At 39.9% G+C, this 24,555-nt stretch overlaps 1 protein-coding gene and 1 non-coding gene across 2 annotated transcripts; one reads left to right on the top strand and one right to left on the bottom strand.

Moving 5' to 3' along the window:
* The first annotated feature begins 366 nt into the window (after positions 1-366).
* Positions 367-22,952, top strand: prkcdb (protein kinase C, delta b). Its single transcript, XM_078247906.1, has 17 exons — positions 367-581; positions 12,510-12,637; positions 12,926-13,198; positions 14,950-15,118; positions 16,569-16,600; positions 16,695-16,780; positions 17,229-17,358; positions 17,466-17,566; positions 17,718-17,802; positions 18,006-18,115; positions 19,047-19,220; positions 19,508-19,599; positions 19,731-19,793; positions 19,950-20,088; positions 20,851-21,039; positions 21,230-21,358; positions 21,520-22,952. Exons 2-17 carry the CDS (start codon positions 12,529-12,531, stop codon positions 21,676-21,678), a joined length of 2,040 nt encoding a protein of 679 aa, XP_078104032.1. The 5' UTR covers positions 367-581; positions 12,510-12,528; the 3' UTR covers positions 21,679-22,952.
* On the bottom strand, positions 13,560-13,631 carry trnae-cuc (transfer RNA glutamic acid (anticodon CUC)). The gene has a single exon. It is a non-coding gene; the product is annotated as a tRNA-Glu (tRNA).
* Positions 22,953-24,555: the final 1,603 nt, after the last annotated feature.

Genomic DNA, 24,555 nt, shown 5'->3' with positions numbered 1-24,555 from the left:
AGGGCCAATGAAGAAATGCATGGCTGTTTGGATCAGCCCACAAACTGTATTCTCTCTAAACCTGTGTGTGTGTGTGTGTACAGTTGTGAATCCGAGCATTGATTTCCTGGTTTGCGGATTCTTCTTCCTTTCTTCTTTTAACTGAAAGGGAATTGTGACAAAGCCTGAAATGTAAATAATAATACGTATGTTAAATACAGAGCATTTTAACACTAATCCCCAGTTCTATTGTATGACTACATGACTTGTGCAGTCTCACTTGTCTGTGTGTGTCTGTGTGTGTGTGTGTGTGTGTGTGTGTGTGTGTGTGTGTGTGTGTGTGCGCGCGCGCGCGCGTGTCTTTGGGAATTCACCTGGTTGACGTCACACATTTACTCCTTTGCACCGCGCGCTGCCATAGAGCCGCAGTAAAGAGCCAAACGCCGAGAGACAGACAGCTTGAATTAACAGCAGCCGACTTGAACACTTCCTTAAGCACTATTGAACATTTTGAAGTCAAACCTGCGAGGAAACCGTGGTTCAAAAACGAAACCCGGTAAAACCTCGCGACAAACAAGACACCTTTCAGCTCAGCGGAAGAGGTAAGTCACAGTTTCTTGAGATGCGGTTAAACTCCTTCGCGGTTGGAAAAACTTGTTTGTGTTGTTGACAGTTGGGACATCAATTGCTTGCGGACCGGGGTAGCCTACTGGGTGTCAAGAGTCGCCTGTCTTTACTGTGGTCTTTACTTAGCTGATGTTTTGTCTCATAAAGAAGCAAAGCTCGACTGCAATCCTCACTTGACTTCAGTAGCGTTAGTAGAAGTAACGTTAATAGGACTGTCTAGCGTTGGGAAAGAGAGGAGTTGCTGTCGTGGAATGTCTCCTTCCCTTGCCGTGTTATAGTTAACGTTACGTAAGTTAAGCCATGTTTCAGTGCTTTCAGAGTCTGTTAACGTAACAAAACAAAACTGGGGAAGCAAAATACAACACCGTATAAATTCCTCTAGCGAAGTGTTATCCAATGGCAACAGATGGATCTGTTTCATTGCTGTAGCTAGCTAACTTTTTATAGAAAATAAAAATGGGGGCAAACGGTGGCGTTCATTATGCTAACGACCACCACAATGAATACAAACCAGAACAAACCATTCACTTAATTGAAGCTTTTATCCCATGTAAATACGGTTTAGTTGTATAATATATCAGGGGACAAGCTTCACTTTAAAACACTTTAATTCCATGCCTCAAATGTCCCTTACTGGAGTGGTTTAAATGAATGTGATTAATATATGTGGGCAAGCTGTCAAATATGTTTACATGTTACATTTGTGTTTCTCTATGCTCAAATTCAACTCTTAAAGTAACTTAATCCAGGGTGTTTCGAGGAGTATCCTACAGGTAAACTGACAAAAAAGCAGCACTGACATTAATATGGTCCATATAAACTTACTATTGAGTCCCACAGATTGTCGGAGTAACTATTAACTGTTACACCTAATTCAGATCTTTATAATTCACTGTACATTCAGTCACACAATTAGGATATAATATAACCCTAATTTGTGGAGTTCAAATGCAGATAAGTTGAGTTTTAGTTGCCTTTACTTGCATTGAATCCCAGGTTTCATTCTTTGGTTGTCACGGCCATTATAAAGACAACACAGGTGATCACTAACAGCACTTTGCTCATTGTGGTCTAACTTGAATTGGAGACGGTTTGCGTTGTTCACCTGAGACTAAAAGTCCATGACCCTGATAGGTCAAAGGTACTTTCCTAATTGCACTCACAAGGTGTAGCACCCAGATTTGCCATCACATAGCAGGCTAACTCCTTTACCGTCCTTCATCCCCTTTTCTTGGTGAAGTCAATGATTGAGAAGCAGGTTACATGTAAAACACAATCAGAACAATGTATTTGTGGCAACAAAAAGAAGTTACACGTGTCAGCAGGATGACTTAATAAGTCTGTGTGAAGATTGCCCTGCATTCTTCAGCCTTCTGAATCCCCAGTAGCAGACATGACTTGTTATCTCCCCTGGTACACCAAACACAAATTGTATTTTGGTGTTCCTTCCATTGCTTGCGAAAAGTCTTGTGTCACACACTACAACACAGTTCTGCCTTTGTGGCAAGACCGTATCCTGTTGTTATCTTCTGGAGGCAATGCAGCTTTGTGAGCACAGGTAACATTATCTGCCTGCATCTGCCTGCAGTTACTGGTGTGTAAATATTGGCTTGTGCCTTCATGAGTTGCTTGAAGGACACGGTTAGGACATCTGCTCAGTGAGGCGTGGCCCATGCAGCACTGGTCTCTCAATATTACAACATGCATAAAACATCCTGTTTAATTAAGACAATGTTGATATTTTAAACTGATACTAGGCTGTGTTGTCTGTGAATAATTGATAATTTATTTTAATGCAGGACGGCAGTCTGGTAAGCTTCAGTGCGGAAAATGAAAAGTCAGAAACCATCAACTAGTCACTTAGAGTGGGGTATTAAACCAGTAAACTTTTTAAGCACCAACTAAACTGAGTATAAAAACGTACTAATGCTGATATCAGTACTTAGTCTAGATTATCTTTTTTCAGTGAGATATTTACAGATTTGAATCATAATTTCTTATTTTAAGTCAGAATTGCACTGCTGTTTGTGATGGATCAACATTCAACACCAATGCAGTTGAGCAATTTGATTTATTTCATTAAAGATATAATATGTAATATTTCTGCACTAAAATGTCTAAAAACAACTTTACCTATGTCATATATATATATATATATATATATATATAATATATATATATATATATTTATTTATTTGTGTACTTACATTGTTCCACATGTTTTCAATTATGGCCCAGAGGAAGTAAGCTGGGCTTTGAAGCCAATTTAAAATGGGGGCCAAAAGGGTGGCTCTGGGTCCCTCTGACCCAAAAATACTTTTTCCCATAGACTTAAATGGCAAATGAGATGATAAAAAATATGAAAGGCACAGTATTTCTACTGCAACACTTTTGTTACAATGTAAAACAATACATTGTTCTTCTTTAAAGAGCACCTGCTGTTATGCGTAACCACACACACACACACACACACACACACACACACACACACTGTTTCGCTCAAATTTGCTAAATCAGCACCGGCTGATGATAGTTTGGCTCATTACTTGCCCTTGGCCTCTTCTTTCTTTCTTTCTTTCTCTCTCTCTCTCGCTCTCTCCCTCTCCCTCTCCCTCTGTCTCTGTCCCACACACCCACTCCACATCATGCTATCCTGCATTTTGTCTGTCTTCATCAAGGCTTTATGAACTGTGAGCGAGGCAGAAATGGACACCGCTCTTAATGCATGTGGATAAAAGACTCACACACACACACACACACACACACACACACACACACACACACACACACACACACAGTGACAGGATTCATTCCATGCTTGTATAGCAGGTTTGAAACCGTGCCAAAGAGCTCAGTGATACTCAGTGACTGAGGAAGGGAGAGAAAATAGAGAAAAAAAAAAAAAGGTTATCGCGCCACAACACTGAAGTTTGTGTCCATGTACACTGTGTCTGAACATCCAATAGGCAGTTATTAACAGCTTGCGTTGATGTAGTCTTAGGTTTATTCAAAGCACAAAGGGGAATTATAACTCAGTATCACTGGAATACATGAATCACAACAGTTATTCATCTGACTGACCTTGAACCAGCAACCTCAGCTCTGGTCTCTTCATCAAATCCCACTCACTTTTCTTTCCTGTTCTACTTTTGAGAAACCTCTGCGCAACGTTGCACGCTGAAATTGGCGAGTTTTAAGGAAAATTTGGATCGTGTAACAAGGCAGGCCTGCTCGGTTCGTTTGGGGAATGGTTGTAAAGATTTACAAAGAATATGTTTATGGCATTTACTCTCTAACTGTGGCGTTTTGGGACCTATTGGTGGGGATTTGCTATGGACAAAATACATACGCCGTTAACACTGGTAAGAGCAAAGGACGTTTAACCATGTATGCAGCTAATTTATATAGCTCACGTTACTGTATTGTGTTAACATCATTTAATATTGTGTGTGGCATTTTCCTTTGCGGGGTGCAAATGTTCCACCTAAACAAGTTGCTTCCCGAGACCATTTTTAAGAGCCACGTTCTCTGCGTCCGGAACTTAGCCCTGCCCAAGACGATTGTGATTGGTTTAAAGAAATGCAATCAACCCCTGACCGTTAAAGCCACCAGACTCCATGTAAATAAACAGTAATTTTAGCATCATAAAATACACTTCATTCAAAGTTGACAGAAACAAAATAAAACTTTGAAAAGCCGTTTTGGGTCGTCTGTCCACTTTTCCAACCATCACAACTCCTAGTTTTGGTTGAAATAAACACATAGTTTACCGATTTACATGTGAAAATATGTTGGCTCTGTACACGCTAAAAGTATTGTGTTTTTAAATGGAGTCTGGTGGGTTTTGAAAGAAACAGTAGTTACCCTTTAAAGGCTGTGTGTGTACTTATGTGCTTTCAAGGCAGCGTTAATGTTGTAATAATGCATGCCACCCTGCCTCAGTGAAAGACTTTCAGATTAATAAGCCCTAATAGTCACAGTATTTGGGTATTCTCCAAAAATTTGCATGATTGTATTTCACCATGTATATTTGGATGCAGATGAAGATAGAAAACCTCTGAAAAATGGTAAATTTAGAGGTTTGTTCAGACTTGACAGAGGTACAGTATGTACTCTCTGAGTGCTTTCTAGTTTATGTATGTGAAGCTAGGAAACCAATGTTCCAGCAGACAACTGCGCAATCAACAGTGCTATCACTTTAGGAACAAACCTTTTCCATGATTACGGTTTCATTTACAATGTGGAGGGATTGTTTTTCTTTGAGCTGTCATAAAGAGCAGTTAATGATGCAATAGATGTTTACACACAGAGCTTCAGGCGCGAGCGTGGCCTGGCTGACTCTCACCATGCTTGTTCAGGTACATTATAATTGTGTGGAGCCTGTTTGTCCAGCTCTAATTTGCCAGCTCATTGCCTGGCCCAGCTCCATCCAGCCAGGTTCTTCTGGGTCTCTTTCACTCAGACTTGCACTCCACCTTTCTTTCCCTGACATTTTGTGTTGACAGCACAGTTCCTTGAAGTCACTGTAAAAGGAACACAAAGTGGTAGGACAAGGAAACCAAAGTTTGTGTAAATCTTAAACATGTGATCAAAGGTGTTTTGATCACATGCGGTGCAAGCACAGGGTGCATTTTCTTCCTTCACATTGTATGTTGTTTGTGTGACTGAAATTGTCAGAACAGGTTGATCTGTTACCTGCATCGTACCTTTCTCCTTCTAGCTTTATTTAGCATCCTGTCAGGCTAGTTTTAGACATTTTGACACGTCACAGTAGAAAATGAACAGGTGTAACTGGCAACATTAATATCGGCTGCTAGGGGTGTGCAAAAAAATCGATTCACATTCGTATCGCGATTCAAGCTCTACCGATTCAAAATCGATTCATATTTTAAAAATATAATTCTTTTTTTTAAATGCAATCACAGAGGTAAAATTGACTACCTTTACATAATCGTTTTTTTAATAGAATCGTTTTTGAATCGAATCTTGAGCCTAAAAATCAATATCGAATCGTTGTGCACCCCTAGTGGCTGCATTTCTGAGGTGAGACAGCTTCAGGGTCCTAGTGATTTGCATGCTGACTCACTGGGAATGGCTTACTGTAAGATTTGATAACACTTACTGTAACTGAGTCATCATTATTGCTATTTGTTACACCTGTGGGTTTCCTGCTATGACACGTCAAAATGTTTGCTGTGAAAAAGGTATGTTGCCCATGTTCAGGTCTAGGTGCCTTTAGTCCTAAAAGTCTTCTACAGTACAAATAAAGTAATTGCTTGCCTTGGTAGGCCAACATGTTTAAGATGGTTGTCCTGCTGGATTGTCCTATAATTGAGAGACTGCGTACAGTATAAAAAAGGTTTTAAAAAGTTCTAAGTTCTACACTGTTCATCCATGGATTTACATCCATTATTGATTTACATCCATAATGGGTGAACAGTGTATGCTTCCAAATGGTCCTTTTGATGTAAACAAATCTTCCTTGTAATTATTTGGCAAAGGGCAGCCTATTTGGGGTAAGGGTTAACTGTTCATCAATGCTGTCAAACGTTAACAATGTTGAATAATGTATTTTTGAACAAGACTGAATCCCTTTCTGTACTGCAGCCAGCTCTAAGACTGACAAATAAGAATAATTTCACTATAGGGATTAATACTCTATATCAATAATATAATCTCTCTCATTGATTTGTGGATTTCCAATTCAACTCTGCTAGTAGCAGAATTCAAGGTGCTGGAGGAAGGATTCGGTTGTTGTTGCTCTCTGTGTAATTGTATCCGTCCTCGTTCATTCCTACCAACTAAAGGTTGACATACAAAAGCTCCCCAACCTGCTAGACCTGCTTGCTTAATCACTTCTTCCACGAAATGATAGCTCCACTAACCTTTGACATGTTAATTGCTGAGCATGACTTTGATGCTGTCTTGTAGACAGTCACGCATCTGTCTCCAGTATTGTGCTGTATTTAATGCCTGCAATGTAATGGAATTTTGGTTTCACGTCAGTACAACTAAAGGTTATTTTCTTGGTTGAATATTAATCTACTTATTTTATATTAGATTCTATAATCAGAAAAAAATTCAGAAAATAGGGCTGGCTGTGCGATATGGCTAAAAAGTTCTATCCCGATTAAAGGCAAGGTAAAGTAATTTCATATCTCGAGATGGATATCACAATATACCATGTTTACTGGTAATTCAATAAATAAATACTCTACATGAAATAACCACATGGTAAAGCCTATTGTATACTCTTGTGAAATGAAAAGTAGTAGTAGAGTGTTTTCTCATTTTATAAAGAATTTTAGTATAAAATGAACGCCGTCCAGTATATATAGCCGTAAAGCAGTTCAGCCACTTGTTTTCAAACTTTGCGATAGAAACGATATATAAAAATATATACAAAAGACATTTTCATATTGTTTTGACGATATTTCGTCATATCAACCAACTCTACCAGAAAATATGCTGTCGTGATTTATATCGTTATCGACATTTTAAATGACACATATATGTAAGGCCCGACGAGGTGTCCATTGTCAGGTATTAATGGACGATGGCGAGGCGTGAACTGTCCGACGCGCAGCCAAAGTCCATTAATACCTGACAATGGACACCTCGTCCGTTTCCCTGGTTATGCCTGAAGGTTTGACTAATACCTGGAACAATCATTCACATCCTATAAGGTTCTTATGCAATGCAAATGTTGTTCACTCGTCCAGGAAATAGGAGGTACCTTAGATACGACTTGCCACCCTTAGCTATGGGATATATTTATAGTCCGCTCAGCTCGTAGAACCCTTCAGCTCAGCTACGAGCCAGAAAGCTCTGCTATGCTAGCAAGATTCAAAGTCAATAACGTTGGCAATCAGTAAAAAAAATTTGACAGTATGTTGAACAACAAGACAAGCTAGCTATCCAGCCATATCATTGTCCCCAAAACAATATAACGACTTTTACGAACAATTTTATCCGCGATGTGTAACGTTACTGTCGGCCGCAGCCTGAAGTAGCGACCTGAACAGTGAACGGGATGTGAGATAACGTTATTCGCTGTGAAACAAAGTCAGTTCAGAGGGGCAGTGTAACTTACTTTTTGCAGCTTGTGTGCGCCATCCTGTGGTGTTCAGAGGACGAGGCACTAAAGCCTGGAAATAGCAGATCCACGTTTTCTTTTTGTTTTAATGTAGCGCATTCATTTAGAACAGTAAACAGTCCGTTTCACCGGAACTATTTTAGCAGGTGTCCTACAACACTTATTTATGGACACCCTGCAGCCAATCAGAATCGAGTATTCACCCAGACCATGGTATAAATCAGGATAGAAGGTTTTGGCCATATTGCCCAGTCCTAATACTTCATAAAACTTCTCAGTGCTGATATGACGGGTGACAGGGATTTTGAGTCAAGTGGTTTATAATTAGATGTTCTAGTTACTTACATCTTGCTGTTATGTTTTTTTTCACATACTGTACCTTCTTCCAGTTAGTGTATAGTTTATGAATGAAGTTGAACAAATGTAACCCATACACTACAGGCAGGAGGTCCAGTGGTACATTTACTGGTACTTGACAGTCCTTTCAGTCGAGCCCAAAAGCTGAAGACTTACTTTAGAGTAGCTAAAAAGCTCCTTAAGGCCACACACATAAACAATATCCATCTTGCTGGAAGTCTACTTCATTGTGGCTGGACTTGAAGGCAAATCTGGTTGTCTATCATGTCCACATGCCCTGCCTTCCAGTGTGTTGTCTATCTTTTTTTCTATCCCTCCCTTTTTGCTCTTTTCCTCTACCCACCTCTTCCCCAATTGCATGTGCTAATTTTTTCCACTCCCTCTAGGGAAACAAGGCTCTCTTTTCTACTAGCAGTGCCTGTGTACATAAAAGACTGCGTGTTTGTGTAAAGTAGAGAGAAAATTGGAAATGGACTCCAAAAGTATGTCTTAGTGTGTATTTCACATCTGACATAACTTTCATTAATATTGTTTTGTGTGTATGTGTCTGTGTGTCTGTCTGCATGTATGTGAGCTTGCATGGGCAGTATTATGAGAACTCTAATAGTTTCTCAACCCTCGTCACCCAGAAACAGCCGCTTGTTTAGGAGTCTTTAGATCCCTAACCGGCTCGCAGGGTCAGTCAAAGCCTTCAGCAGCAGCAACAGAGATGTGTCGTTCTCCTGAAAATGCACAATATCCAAAATATAATTAGCTAAGAGATGTAGGGATGTAGTAGCCTGGTCTTACCAGAGTCTGGTACATTTCATTTGTACAGAGAGTCTGGCCTCTCTCCATTGACAAGTGTTAACTTCCCTGAAGGCGGGTACTCTGTTGAAGTTTAAAACTATTGGATCTGCCCAGAGCCACTCTGGATCTGCCAAAACCAATCGCTAACGTTTGGTCGTGACGTCGGCTTAGCATCGCTAGCGTTCGCCTTAGCCAACTCCTTCACCACTAACGGAGCAAGCTGGAAAATCAAACTTTTCCCGAACCCCGTGGGGAGGAGGGCCACAACATCATGGCCACCAACACAACTCGGCAAAGATTGTTCTTGCTCGGGCTTTAACTTCTGGATATTCGGCAGCGTTGCCACAACGGATCGAATGGCTTCGCTCGCATCTTTCTCCGCTGCCCTTACGGAACTACAACTCAAACTAGCGCACGACCTCAACGTCATTGTTCTCAGCCACTCCCTCTGTCCGCTGATTGGACAGGTAAAGATTGCCTGGAGAAAACCCGCGAATATACCGCAAACCCAAGACGACGTACTGAAGGAAAATAAAAATTGAGGGGAAGTACGTAGGAGGGCGGAGCCAGGCTAGGGATATAGCCTAGCTAACATGCATTGTGTATTACCATAGCTTTTTCTCAATACAATCCATCTACACGACTAGGTGCTTTTTATAAATGCATATTATTATGAATGTCTTTAATTCCGATTTTATTTTTTTTATTTATTTTTTTACATTTAATGCTGTATGTAGCCTATGTATGCCTTTATTTTATGTATACAAATCATCTTGTAACTTGTCTGCTTTTTTAGTGTGCTTTGTTTTAAATAAAGACAATGTTTTCAAGTGAAAACAATGTATTCACTTCATCTTAATGATGGCATAGTCCTCTTTGGTGTTGGTCCTATTTTTATTTTTTTTTGCTGTGTAGCCTATGACTAATGACAACTGCAGTGATCCTATTTCTCCGCTAAGATCCTTAAAGTTTTTGCTGTATCGTCCTTCTTGACACCAATTAAACCTGGGCAGAGATTTGTGATTTTGGAACAATACAGGGTGGTATGATGGCTCTGTGGTAAGCTCTGTTGCAACAGAACACAAAGGTCCTTGTTTGAATCAACTGGCTGAAGGCCTTTTTGTGTGGAGATGTTGGAGCATGGACTGTGTGGGTTTCTTCCAGGTGCTTCAGTTTCCTCAAAGCCATTGAATTAGAAAATGCCTGTCTGTCTGTAGTTGATGTATGTTGATTTCACTAGCTAACATTTGGAAATGCATGTGCGTTTCTTATCAATAACCAGCGGTTCCTAATTTACCGTCAGTCACTCGCAAAAATATAAGTCAAAGACTTTGTTCACATGCCATTCTGGTAGCCAGTTAACTTTAAATTAAACTTGACTGTTGACATGTCTTCACCTATTTGCTGGCTACTGAGTAACCTCTGACTTTTGGAGCAGTTGGGGGTTAAGAGGCTTGCTCGGACACATTCATACCTGAGACCTGCTCAGTGTGGGTACTGTAACCTCTTGTACTGCTAAGTAGCTCCACATAGTGATAAAGCTGAGAATTAGAATACAGATGTCCTGTTCCAAAACTTTTTAGCTGCAATAGGAAAATTCTCAAGAACCTAATGCTTTCTCTCTCTATAATTCTGCATTTCGAGTGTCAAAATTGCATCTATTCTACCTTTGTAGGCTGGGCAGCATACATGTACATATATCACAGCCACACCAGTTCAGTCAGGACCTGAGCTTGACATTCAGCAGTGTAAAAAGGAACATGAAAACAAACAAAACTTCACATTATCAATGAATAATTATGAAAGCAGACACAGGGCGTCTACGGTACATTCCTGTCCAGGAGTTTAATGTTCATATGCATACTCACTTAAGAGAAGGAGATTTCTCTGTGCATTTTGCTTTTAGGAATTACTATAATGAAATGTCATTTCATAGAGAACCTAAACATCATTGTGTAGTAAAATGAGAGGCCTTAAATCAGTGCCATATCTCTGAAATTACTATTAAGCCAAGATTATGGTAATGGTGCAAAAGACTAAAGCTACAAGAAATCAAGGAACTTAAAAGCTCACACAAAGTGCTGTGTGGAGGAATTCTGTGGGATTTTATTGCTTTTTTGGGAATTAGGATGTAGGCCCTCTGGGGCTCTAGTCTGTGACGTTATGTAGCTTATGTGTAACTCTTTTCTCTCTTTGAAACAGCCTCAATAAAATGAAAGGTTCAGTGTTTGTACAGTTCCTTTAGCTACAGATCTAACATGCAGCTTGACTGTCTGCCCCCTAGATTTACATAAAATGTCACAGTTTATAATCTGTTATAACACAGCCCCTTAGACGGAAGTGGAACTAGTTTCAGCTATTGTTTTCGCAGTAAGACAGTTTAGTATTTAAGATTGATTTACTGAAATATGTGTCATTTACATAAGAAGTAATGAAGACATTAAGTAATGAAGACATTCATTAACACTTCATACTGCTTTATACAGAGACTCTGCCACACTACTTTATAATTATTGTGATGTATTGAAGGGATCGGGTCAGTCCGGCAGATTAAGAATGACCCTAGTAAAACTGTTGCTTAAACCCCACAAGAAGCAAAAAGCAGGAAGAGGAAGTGTACAAAACTCTTCGAAAGTAGTGCTGTACAAATCTGACAGTGGAGCAATTCAGCTTAAATGAAGCAAGTGGGTGGACACTTTTGCAAGCTGTGGTTTGTTTCAGTTTCGTACTTTTGATCGTACTCTAGATTGTCTCAGAAACATCCATAGCAGTTAAAGATAGAAAAGCTGGAATTCGTTTTTGCAAAGACCTTATTCCGAAATACAGAAACCCCTGATACCTGAACAGTGAGGTCCAACAAAATAGAGCAATATAATGGAGAGCGTTTTGGGCAACCATTCAGTTAGCATCGGCCCCTAGAGCTTCAGCCTATACCTCTGTACTAACAGAAAAAGGAAATACTCAAATCTAACTAAAAACAGGACTTTTCTTACGACGTAGTACTACAAAAGTCCTTTAAAGAATGGACACAGAACTAAATGTATACAGCCAACCAAGTAGAGACAGTTGGGATTGGGAATAAGGAATAGTCAACCAGGATTTAATTTGTGTTGCAAAAAATTCCCACAATAACAAAATAAAAATGTGAAAACAGTAGCAAAGAGACTTCACTGCAGATGTTTTTCCCTCTGTTTGTCTTTTTCAACACTGGGACTATCTTTTTGTCTTGGAAATATGATCCTTTTGATTTTCTCTTTCTCTCTGGTCATCCCAAACTGTGCACATGAGAGCAGGATAAGGGAATGAGACACTCTTCTTTCTCTTCGGCCCTCACTACCGGCAGTTAGTTTTGAAAGTTATGTCGTGAGTTGAAACTTCTACTTCCTCTTAAGTTCCCATCTGATGACACTGTTAGCCACGGACTCTCTTCCTTTTTGTTTTAAGTGCAGTACTTAAGCAATCCAAGTACAAGATGAATATGCAGGCATGTATGTGTGTGTGGGTATGTGCGTGCATGCATGTATGTCAAGTCAATTGACTCACAAATGTGCCTCAAGAGGCTTTACAATCTGTTCAGCATAAAACGCCCTCTGTCCTTTTGACCCTAATGTGTGTTTGTGTGAGATGTTCTAACTGTGAGTCTATGTCTTTGTTCTTAGAGGCTTAGGTGAGTGGTCACCATGGCACCCTTCCTGCGTATCACCTTCAATGCTTATGACATTGGCGTTCTGCCTCCTCTGTCTGATCCTCCCATCTGCGCCATCAAGATGAAGGAGTCTGTCAACACAGGTATGTACACACACACACACACACACACACACACACACACACACACACACACGCAGTCATCATTTTATCTAGATAGGGGAGTGGCACAGTGAGTAGGGAGACCAGACGTCCGGGTTTAATAATGCCTTAACGGCCACCATCTGCTGGGCTGAAAAATCCACGACAAAACTCTCTACCAACTCCAGGCACTAGTCACTCCTTTGTTGTGACTTTCCTGAGTAAGTAAAAGGAAGAAGAAGAGGGAGGATGCATTGTGTTCCCAATAATGATCCAAATCTTCTTTAACAGAGCGAGGAAAGACCTTGGTCCAGAGGAAGCCCACCATGTATCCAGCCTGGAAGTCCACTTTTGATGCTCACATTTACGAGGGGCGTGTCATAGAAGTGGTCCTCATGCAGAGCGCTGAGGAGCCATTGGCCAAGGCCACAGTGGGCGTGTCTGTACTGGCAGAACGCTGTAAGAAGTCCAAGACCAGCAACCGTGCTGAGTTCTGGTTGGACATGCATCCTTCAGGGAAGGTCCAGATGGCTGTACAGTTCTTCCTGGAGGACACTGATGCAGGTAAAACTGCTGCATCTTAATGCCCCTGCCTGGAAATCTGGTTTTAAACCTTTGGTATTTTTCTAGTTTATCACTCAAAAATATAATCTGCTTTATCAGGACCGTGTGTGTGTGGTTGGATCAGAATAAATCGACAGTGGCCTAGCAAATGAAGCAAGCAACCCCACAAATGTCATGCCATTTAGATTTAAATATAGCTAAATCCTGATTGGAAATATGTGACCATTCACATTACCTTTTTTCTGACTGAGCCCAATCCAGTTCAAACTAGTAAGAACAGCATAGTATAGTATAGTAACATTGTATGAACCCATCACTCAGTGAAGTGTAAACATGTTTACATGGCCTTTTTAAAACAGTGTTCCCTGACCGGGAATCGAACCCGGGCCGCGGCGGTGAGAGCGCCGAATCCTAACCACTAGACCACCAGGGACTGTTTAAGTGTATGAAAGAAGATAGTTAGCTGCCCATAGCTGAGGAAAGATCCCCTGCCACCTCTCTTTCCCTCTCCTTCAGTGTGGGTGTGTAATGCCCTCTACTGGCGGAAAGGATTCCTCATCAGGTGTTCATTTCCTTGCACTTTCTACACACAACAATTAAACGTTCGTTATTGTGGACCTCTCTGGCGGCGTATCTCACACTAAGTTTGTCAGCTGACTACAGGATTGGCCACATAGCCAGTGCACTGTAACGATCCTCCAAAGCCATGTAGGAATGTAGCCTCAGGGCTGGCGATACTTTGAATAAGTAGCTAGATACTGAACACAACAATGAATACATATTTACATGGCACGTAACACTAAGTGTTAATGTCTATTTCTATTGGTACAGTGTACAAATGTGTTTACTTGGACTAGGGTTAAACAAGTGCATACGGTATATTAGGCCTATATTGATATTTATGATAAGACAACATTCTTATTTTTTATGTTGTGCTTTTTTGTAATGTGTTTCAAATAAGAGTTTCAGATCTCAATGGTCTGTCTTGTTAGGAATAAGGGGGAAACATTGAGCCATTGGGTATGACAAGGCCACTTAAAGATATTGAATAGCAGCACAAATGATCCACCATTGGCAACTTCAAAATCATATTACTATCGTTATCTGCTTTCAAAAACAGCAGAATTTAAGCAGAGCAGGGAACCCTGTACAGGGAACCCAGTCTATGGTAGTCACTTCTGTCTAACATGGAGTGGGATCGAGTGAGATTAACAAACTGGTTCTGTTCAGGGGGAATTTCTGTGTGGGAGTAGCACAGTCAGGGGTTCACTGTTCACTGGTTGGAGAGGGTCATGAGAGGGGTGTGTCTGCTGTTATGAAAGAGCTCCATACTCCATCAGCTCCCTCCTACACACTCTACAGGTTTCCTGAAAAGCAGCCCAGAGTATTTTTAGGCATGTGTGATCAGCCCTCAATGTTGTCTGTCTTCTTTCCCTTGGCCTCTCTCTCACTCCCACTGTCTTGGCTCAACTCACTGAAGCGCTGTCCAAACATAAACATCTGTCAGTAGAATGGCAGAGAGGAAATTAGTTTATCTCGCTCACCTCATCATTCTTCCCACTTTTCCCTGTCTGTCAGTCTCTTTAAGGCTACTCCTTTTTTGAACTGCCCCCTACAACCATTTTTCCTTTTCTTTGGAAATCAATAAAAGTGTATTTGGGTAGTACTGCACTTCAAGGCTGCTTGACAAACAAGTTTTGAATAGAATAGAAATACAGTAGTCTGATTTGTATTTTGATCTCTCCACTCAGCGTCGTGTCAGCCATCAGTGAAGGTTTCTCCTGAGGATGGAGTCACAACCCTCAACAGGAGGAGAGGAGCTTTTAAGCAGCCCAAGGTTCACTTTATCAAGAACCACGAGTTCACCGCCACTTTCTTCGGCACGCCCACCTTCTGCTCTGTCTGCAGAGAGTTCGTCTGGTGAGATGCCAATCTGGCTTTGGTTACATAACAGCTGCTATTATGTTTTTGTAAGATGGTTAATACATCAAATACTTGTTTTACTTTGACCTTTTAGTATGTTTTGAGTATCTGCTGCATTCCAGGGAGAAATTATGGTAATAATTGCCAATGCTGCTCTGTCTGGGCATGACTTATCCAGAAGCAGTTATTATTATTATTATTATTATTATTATTATTATTATTATTATTACAATCAGCATTGTGTTTTTATTAAGATGCCACTGACACAGCTTTGATAATTCCAGACCATTTATGCTGTAACCCACTGTATGTTCTTTCAGTACCAAATAAGACAAAAACATCAGTTGTCCAATAAGAAAGGTCCAGCCCCCCATGGGTGCTTCTCAAAAGACCAATTAGTAGCGGTTCTAGGTTTTTTCTAAATGGAGCAGTCTGGGAACATGTAATGGTAAAATCAACAGCAGGACTGCTTTTGTAAGAATGAGTCACTGTCTAGGGAAATCCCACAAAGCTATTACGTTCCAACTATGTCCGCAGCACTAACATGGGAGCCAAGCTCCTCCTCCTATTGCCCAAACTCCAATATTGTCTACTAGGGATCAACCCATACTGTTTTTTTTTTTTTTTTTTAGGACCGATACCGATTATTAGTAGTTAATGAAACTGACAAACGATATTCGGAACTGATATGCATTTACAGTGAAAAGGTAAATCTTTAAGTCAAAATTAAGATTTTGGAATGTTACAAACTCCAACACAAAACTATGTTTAAATGCTTTAAGCAATAATTTAATAAATTAGAAACTTTTAACATAATACACAGTAAAAGATAGTCAGATAGTGTAGTGGGCGGGACTTTAAATCAGACTTAGTGGTGACTGAAAAAAAGCAAAAGGGACAGACTCAGAGCTGTAGCAGAGCCAAAGTAGCACACTTATTAATTAATTAACTTTATCAGTTATCGGGCCGATAATTGGTCTATCCCTATTGTCTTTCCACTCTGAAATCTGATGTTTTCTTTAGTGTGTGTGATTCTGTGGCCAAGTTTCAATCTTATGATTGGACATGTGAAAGATATTTTCCAGTTATGCTGATAACAACATGAGTCATTGAGCTGCCAACTCTAGTAACAGGTCTTGCATGCTTTTCCCATGCTTGTTTTTGTACTTGCATAATACTTTGCAGACAGTACAGATGTAGTTTGGTACAGTAGCTGTTGCATAAAGAACACATTAAATGTTTGCTTTACTGCTGCAAAGTATCTGCATGCCAGCTACAGTGTATCACTGTCATAACCACAATCCTAGTGTTGACAACCATCCTGGATATATTGCTCTAATATTAGCAGCCATATTATTCCTAGTTATTATGAAAGAGTAAAATCCTTTGTTTTGCTTCATCTCACCCATTACAAGGATTTAATTACATTTCCTTTTCTCCCATACAGGGGGCTGAACAAGCAAGGTTACAAGTGCAGGCGTGAGTGTTTCATTAACTGGTCTCTGCATTTTTGTCACATATTTATTCTTTTGTATTCTTTACAGTTAACACAATATTTATTTATTTCACCCAGAATGCAATGCGGCAATCCACAAGAAATGCATCGACAAAATCATCGGCAGGTGCACTGGGTCAGCGACCAACAGTCGTGAAACTGTGGTAAGCAAAGTTAATGTTCTCCAACATCAATGCCAAACCTCACCTCAGATCTGACACTGATGATGAACTGAATACAGTTTTATTACTTTTCCCAGCTATAGTTCGATAATGGCTTGTTATTCTCTCCAGCTTTATTTTATGGCATGTGACTTATGCACTCATAAGAAGTAGTCCATTAATCATTAATTTGGTCAATATATTATTACTTAGGCAAAACAATTTAAATCATGAGTCAATTCTTCAGTACAACTTAATACAGATTTAACTTTAACAACATTGATATTAGATTCATATTCATATTTAAGTATTGGCTGTGGAATTTCTTTTGGATTTTTACTTGCATCTCAAAAGCAACTCAAACTGGCAAAACATATAGTCCCACATGAGTCTATTTTAATTATCATATAGCAGCTTTCTGTAGGTTTAATGGATCTGTGTGTGTTTGTAGTTCCAGAAAGAGCGCTTCAATATTGATATGCCGCATCGCTTCAAACAATATAACTATAAGAGCCCCACTTTCTGTGACCACTGTGGCAGCCTGCTCTGGGGTCTCTACAAACAGGGCCTTAAATGTGAAGGTGAGGTCTGCCTTTCTCCTGCCTCCTTCCATGTCTCTGACATTTTTTCTCTTTCATTGTATTCCCTTTTTTTCACTTGACTAATCTATTTACACACCTCTGACCAGACTGTGGCATGAACGTACACAGTTACTGTCAGAAGAAAGTGGCCAATCTGTGTGGAATTAACCAGAAACTACTGGCAGAGGCTCTGTCTCAAATCAGCCAGGTTTGTACTGTAACAAACTGTATTTAGTTTATGTAGACTGTGTGTACATGTTATGCCAGTCAGTGTTAAAAAATTAAGAAGATAGTTATTGTCAATGTTAAATGTCAAGAATATTTTAGCAAACTTTTTTTTTTTTTTTAAATATCCCTAGAAATCTATGAAGAAGTCTGATGACTCCAATAAAGCAGATATTGGGATCTATCAAGACATCAATAGTGCAACAGCAGACCCTAGTGGTAAGATCTTTGTAGTGCACACCATAGTACAAAGTTGTTTGATTTAAATCAAGCTTTATCATTAAAGGTAAAATAGAAACAGTAATGTCGCTGATAGTCTGTTAAACTTTATTCGTAATCGTAACTCTTTGAATGAGTTTGCACGTATCTTTGCATTCAGGTTTCCATATGTATTTACTCTGTTTGTAAATGTGTATTTATAGCAGATGAGAGCGTGAGCCCAGTCCCAGCCGCAGTTACAGTTCCCCAGGTACGCCTCAACATGAACCACCTGGTATTCCACAAGGTGCTGGGAAAAGGCAGCTTTGGCAAGGTAGGCCCTACGGTCCCCATCTTTAAATCCAAATTTAGCATGAAATTATTGTGTAGACACAAAATGGAAACACTGCCAAGTTTAAACATTTCACAAACTTGTTATGCCAATGATGTTACATATATGGTAAAAACAACAACTACAAAAGAAAAAACATTCCTCCTGAAATCTAGTTTGTAGATGAATAATACCTACCAAATATAACCATGGACATGACAGTAAAATAAGCAGAAACCGTCCACATCTTCATATTTTATGTAGTTTGGAACCATTAAAAGTGACATTACAGAGAAAAAGAAATATGTGAAAATGTTTGTAATGCTGAAAGCTGAATTCTAATACAAGTGAGCTCTAAAGGGCACACACATCATCAAGAGGAAGATTTGTATCATGTTATCAGGTCTTACTAATCACCATCCTTTCCTTAAACCATATTTTATTTTATTTCATTTTATAATTAATTAATTACCACCTCATCTGTAGTTTACTTCATTTTTGATAAACTAGGTTTACTAGATCAATACATCCACTCACTGCCTGTTACTATACATGAGTTCCCTCACATCGATGTTGAGTGGGTGATGGTTTTCAGATGAGAAACGAGCTTGGTTATCACTTTAGCCATCACTATAGCTGCCAGGCTACATTTGACAAAGACATGGCACACCCTACATCAAGTTCAACCTATTTGAGAAAAACAGAGAAGCAAGGGATCGAATGTTCATTTATTATCCAATGTAGCCTGGTGGCAGTGCATTTGAGTGAGATCAAACATCTAGTGTCCTCACGGCGGTACATTGAGATTAACACACCTAAACAAAGGGAGATATAAATAACCTCATTTTGATTTGATTTTGCTATGAGTGCACTCCATGAAACTGGTGTGATCACACTGATGAAGTACTCACTCTAAGTGGCTTTGACACCCCAGGTGCTGCTGGCAGAGCTGAAAGGGCAGGGCCAGTACTTTGCTGTGAAGGTTCTGAAGAAGGATGTCGTTCTCATGGAAGACGATGTGGAGTGCACCATGGTGGAGAAGAGAGTCTTGGCCCTCGCCTGGGAGAACCCCTTCCTCACACACCTCTACTCCACATTCCAGTCTAGAGTAAGGATACACATCCTGCACATTTCTACTAGTAAAACGTATAAAAGCATGTTATCTGTTAGGGAATCAACCCGGGCAGCAGCGACAAGAGTGACAATTCCCAGTTGTTGATAAAGACCCACACTCCTAGTCCCCCCCTTATCTGAATCCATTCTCTCTCTCACACACACACACACACACACACACACACACACACACACACACACACACACACACACACACACACGCTCTCTTCATGTCTCATTTGTCTGCGACAGTGAGCTGACAATAATGTGTTGTTTGCACAGGAGCACCTCTTCTTTGTAATGGAGTACCTGAATGGAGGCGACTTGATGTTCCACATCCAAGACAAAGGCCGCTTCGATCTCAACAGAGCCACGTAAGTACACTGGGACACCACTTACAGAACTATGAGTAATAAAGCAACTGCCATTTTCCACAATGGAGGATATGTAAGTTGAACACAGTAAAACTGTGTTTAATGGTTGTTTTGCACATTTCAACCTTCAGATTCTATGCTGCTGAGATAATCATAGGACTGCAGTTCCTCCACTCAAAAGGAGTTGTCTACAGGTAAGATCCCTCTGTACTGGTGTCTGCAGTCTCTATATTTAACCTGTTACTGCAATAGAGGACTGAACTGAATGTCTTTTTGGATTTTCGACTACAGTACTTCAAACCGAATATACTGTAGTGGAACTGGTTGTACATTTGTGTGTCTTTCCTCAGAGACCTGAAGCTGGACAATGTGATGCTGGACAAGGACGGACACATAAAGATAGCAGACTTTGGCATGTGCAAAGAGCGTATGTTTGGGGACGCCAGAGCCACCACATTTTGTGGGACACCAGACTATATCGCACCAGAGGTAAGCTTCAGGGCCTGACTGATGTCACATTTCATACCACCACTTTTCCAGAAAAATCCTTAAAACCTATTAATTCTTACTACAGGCCAAACGCTGTATGGCCTTATGTTGGAAGAATGTTGGGTGCCCGTCTTTTAACCACTGGTTAAATAACTTAACATCGAGTTCGGCTCTTGAGAAACTGACCTATATTGTTAGAAAGAGGGCTTCTGAATTTTACAACATTTGGAAGATATTTCTGGAACTGTTAAGAAGTGGAGATATGGAGGAGGCAGTGGGAGAATAAGATAATGAAAAATGTCTGATTTGTGTTTGGGAATGTACGCTGTAACCTACATCAAGATTTATTTATTTATTTATTTATTATTCTATTATTTTTTTTGCTATCTACATTTATTTATTTATTTGTTCACTTATGTTGGTCCTTTCATTATTATTAATGTTTTAATTATTATTTTCACTTCTGCCATATGTTCATGATGTTCTAAGTGTTGGATGGTGTTGTACTAAAACAAAAAAACAATAAAAATATTTTTTTTTTTTTAAAACAAAAAAAACACTTAATTCTGCAAATTTGAAGCCCCTTACTCACCTTGATGTTCATCTCTTCATTCATTCAGTTTATAGCCTCCTAGTCATCATTAGGAGGCATGACAGGCTCTACACATGTTTACTTGGCTTCTGCAATACAGCATAGTGCTTCCATTTAGACAGTGTGTGTCCTTGTTCTCCTTACTAACTTGTAACTGTCTCTCATCTCAGATCCTGCTAGGACAGAAGTACACCTTCTCAGTGGACTGGTGGTCTTTTGGTGTGCTGGTGTACGAGATGCTGATCGGTCAGTCACCTTTCCAAGGTGACGATGAGGATGAGCTATTTGAGTCCATCAGGCACGACACCCCTCACTACCCTCGGTGGATCACCAAGGAGGCCAAGAACCTAATTGAACTGGTACTTAACAGGATACATATGTTACTGGCACACTTTTTTCCACATAGGCAGAGACAGTGTACATCATACACATGAATGGATTTCACTGCAGACATTCATCCTTATCACAACATAGTATTATAGGGAGTTGTTTTGTGTTCTTTCTGTGATTAAAAAATGTCTGTCTCCTTTCTCTCCATCATTATTCCAGTTGTTTGAGCGAGATCCCAATCGCAGGCTGGGTGTGGTGGGAGATGTCCGTGCCCATCCATTTTTCAAAACCATCAACTGGCCAGCACTGGAGAAAAGAGAACTGGAGCCTCCTTTTAAGCCCAAAGTGGTATGAGCCTATGCCTATGAGCCTTTTTTTTCCCTGAACAATATACGTAGGTACCTGAAATCCATTTTGTGTAACTAGGATTTCGTGCATCCAGGATACCGATTACTTACCTGTGCTTCGTTACATTAACCTAACTGAAATCCCTGAACTGCCACCCACAGAAATCCCCCAGTGACTGCAGCAACTTTGACCGAGAGTTCCTGAACGAGAAGCCGCGGCTCTCCCACGCGGACAAGAACCTGATTGATTCCATGGACCAGGCAGCATTCGCTGGCTTTTCCTTCATCAACCCCAAACTGGAAACCATGATAAGCAAATGAAAAAACAAAATGGCTTCTCTGGAAACACGCCTATAGCCCAGCATTTTGAAATATGCTCTTATCATGTTCCCTTGATATTATATTCATATGATCTAAGTTCAAAAAAAAGATTTGGCTGTGACTTCTTTAGTTCCTCTATCAGAGGATGAGGGACAAAAGGAAACCAGGAAACAATAATCTTGTCTCAGATGTCAAACTGTAAAATAATATAAAGCTCCAGGAAAGCAAGGGACATTCTTATGAAACAAGGGTTACTATAATCAGTGCTGGGGTGGGGGGTACTCAATGATGCTTTATATCTTTTCTTTAATTTTGTCATTATCATGATGACACCTTGAATCTATACGAATCATCTAATGTACTGTACTGAAAATTTGAATTCACGTGCACAAACATGACACCCTTATTTAGTTATACAAATATACACACCCAAGTCAAGAGAGTTCTGTGGTATACACTGTATTCCCTCTCACCCTGTGTGCTTTGCCTACTACATGCCTCCTACAACCCCCTACCTGTATGTGTGTTACCACATGCATACAAACGTGTGGGTGTGTGCAGGTATTTTTTTTAGATGCAGATTGTGCCACTGTAGTTGGAAATCCGTTGTTGAATGAGTCCTCAGTTCTGGCATCGTAGAAAGAACAGTACTATAATGTTGGGGGGGAATTGAAATCCCTCTGAATTGAAATAATGTTATTGCAGAACTGAATAGTTTCCTTCATCACTGATTGTACTGCCTTGAGAAATTGGAGGACATCCCAAAATCTTACATATTCCAAAAGTGTTAATCTGTTTTTTTAAATTCAGCACAGGATTTCTACATGGCACGTCTAGTAAGTCTTTTGTGTGCCACTGGTGTCAGACATCTTTCTGTACATCAAACTGAAGCATAGTGCAAAGCAATTGTTCCACACATGATATTAATTTTCTGGGCTGTCATCACTTATTGGAAAACAACGGTATGGTACTATACCTGTACATCTATATTTGTTGAATGATGTTATTGTGTGTGTGTGTGTGTGTGTGTGTGTGTGTGTGTGTGAGAGTGTGAGTGAGTGTGAGGGATGGTCATTTTACTGTAAGCATTGGGCCTTTTGAAATGTGTTACTTGAATGTAGGAGTTTTAACATGAAAATAATAGTGCTGTATATGGAAAATTAATATGTACATTACAATGAGCTGCCTGTGAGTTATGGGTGTACTTTTCTTTTTTTTTTTTACTCTCCATCTTTTACATCTGATTATAAATAAATACATTGTAAATTAATGAATCCCTGTAAGCCAGTGTCACTTGATTACATTTTGAATTATGTTTACACGTGTTGGAGATTTGCATATCACAAGGCTTCATATGTAGAAGCTCTTACAAAAACAATAATCCTATTGTAAAGACTGACATACCATAGAAATTCCATTACTCTATAATCCTGCTGTTATGGTGTGGTCCTCTGGCCACTGCTGGTTACTAGTAAGTGTTTACTATATTGTATGGGGCCTATATTGAACACTGGCATAGCTTCTGCAGTATCTCACCTCCGAACATGTGAAGTCCTTTGGAAGGGCACCAAAACATTTTCCAGTACCAAAGGGATTTCGTCAGTATGAGAGCAAGATCTGTAGGCTTTACTGCCATCTAGCGGTCAGGTGCACCTCCGCGTGGAACGTGTGGCCCAAAGGCGAGGAGACATTCCTGCAGTGCGTACGGTTTATGACCTGTCTTCGTCCTCTGTCCCCAGCCGTAATCCTCTGCCTGCTGCAGTATGTGGACAGTGAACAAGTCACTAACACGAGACAAATAACAGCGACCTGCACTGAGCGACAAACCTGTTCAAGTTGAGACATTTGCCTTTATGCAAACAGCCTTATAGACCAATGCAGCGTTAAAGTTGTAGACCCTTTAAAAATAAAAAAAATGACCCCACACAATTGGCAGATTATAAAGCATGATCCAAAAAGCGAAAAAAAAAAAGCAACAAAATGTTTTTTTTCTCTCTGTTTATTTACTAAACCTAATTTCCTAATATTAGTCGCACAGTCTTCTGTTAGAAAGCTTATAGTGAGAGCACCGCACTTTAATAACTGAATTAATTTGGGAGTAAGTGCCTGCCCCCTTTTGATTTATACATGGCTGTCCGATTTGTTTCGACTGTTCAGGCAAGATCCGATCGCTTTTCTGCAGCCCACGTTTATTGTACTGTTTCCACCTCAACGCGTGCTTTTTTCCCATTTTGTTATAATAGGCATCCGAATGGTCTATTGTTGAGGATTATCTGAGGCGCTGTAGCATATATATATATATATATATATATATATATATATATATATATATATATATATATATATATATGGTCCAAGTGAGAGGCAAAACCTGTATCAGGCTCTTTCTGGCTCCTAGAAACGCTTCCCAAAACGAGTAATACGCGTATTTAATAAGGAAGTCACATTTATAATACAAAATAGATGGACTTTGAGCATTACGCTCACAGTGTCAAGGCATATTTCCAGCAGTTTCTTCCGCCCTCTCCTGCAAAACCCCGACTTGATATCCTTGTGCAGCAGAAGTACCGTATACCAGCAATGACAGAATTGTATTCAGTCCTTATGATAGGGCGTTATTGTGATTTATTAAAAAAAAAAATGAGTTGCCCATTTAGCCTTGTATTGCGCATTGTGGGGCTATATTTTGGAATTACTTAAATATTATATTAAAAGGAAATATGCAACACGAGGTCACCTTCAATACTTCGTACAGAACGAATTGCTTTTTCGTGGCAAAAAACACTCCACTTATCGAAAGTGGGTCAATTAAATGTGCTATTCATTCCAGCTCAAACATTAAGTGTTGATTCCGCTGGGGATAAAAGCCTTTAACGA

This window comes from Sander vitreus, chromosome 4, assembly GCF_031162955.1.
Source record: "Sander vitreus isolate 19-12246 chromosome 4, sanVit1, whole genome shotgun sequence".
NCBI lineage: Eukaryota > Metazoa > Chordata > Actinopteri > Perciformes > Percidae > Sander > Sander vitreus.
Note: the sequence above shows the minus strand (reverse complement) of the source record. Positions and strands in the feature narration are given on the sequence as shown.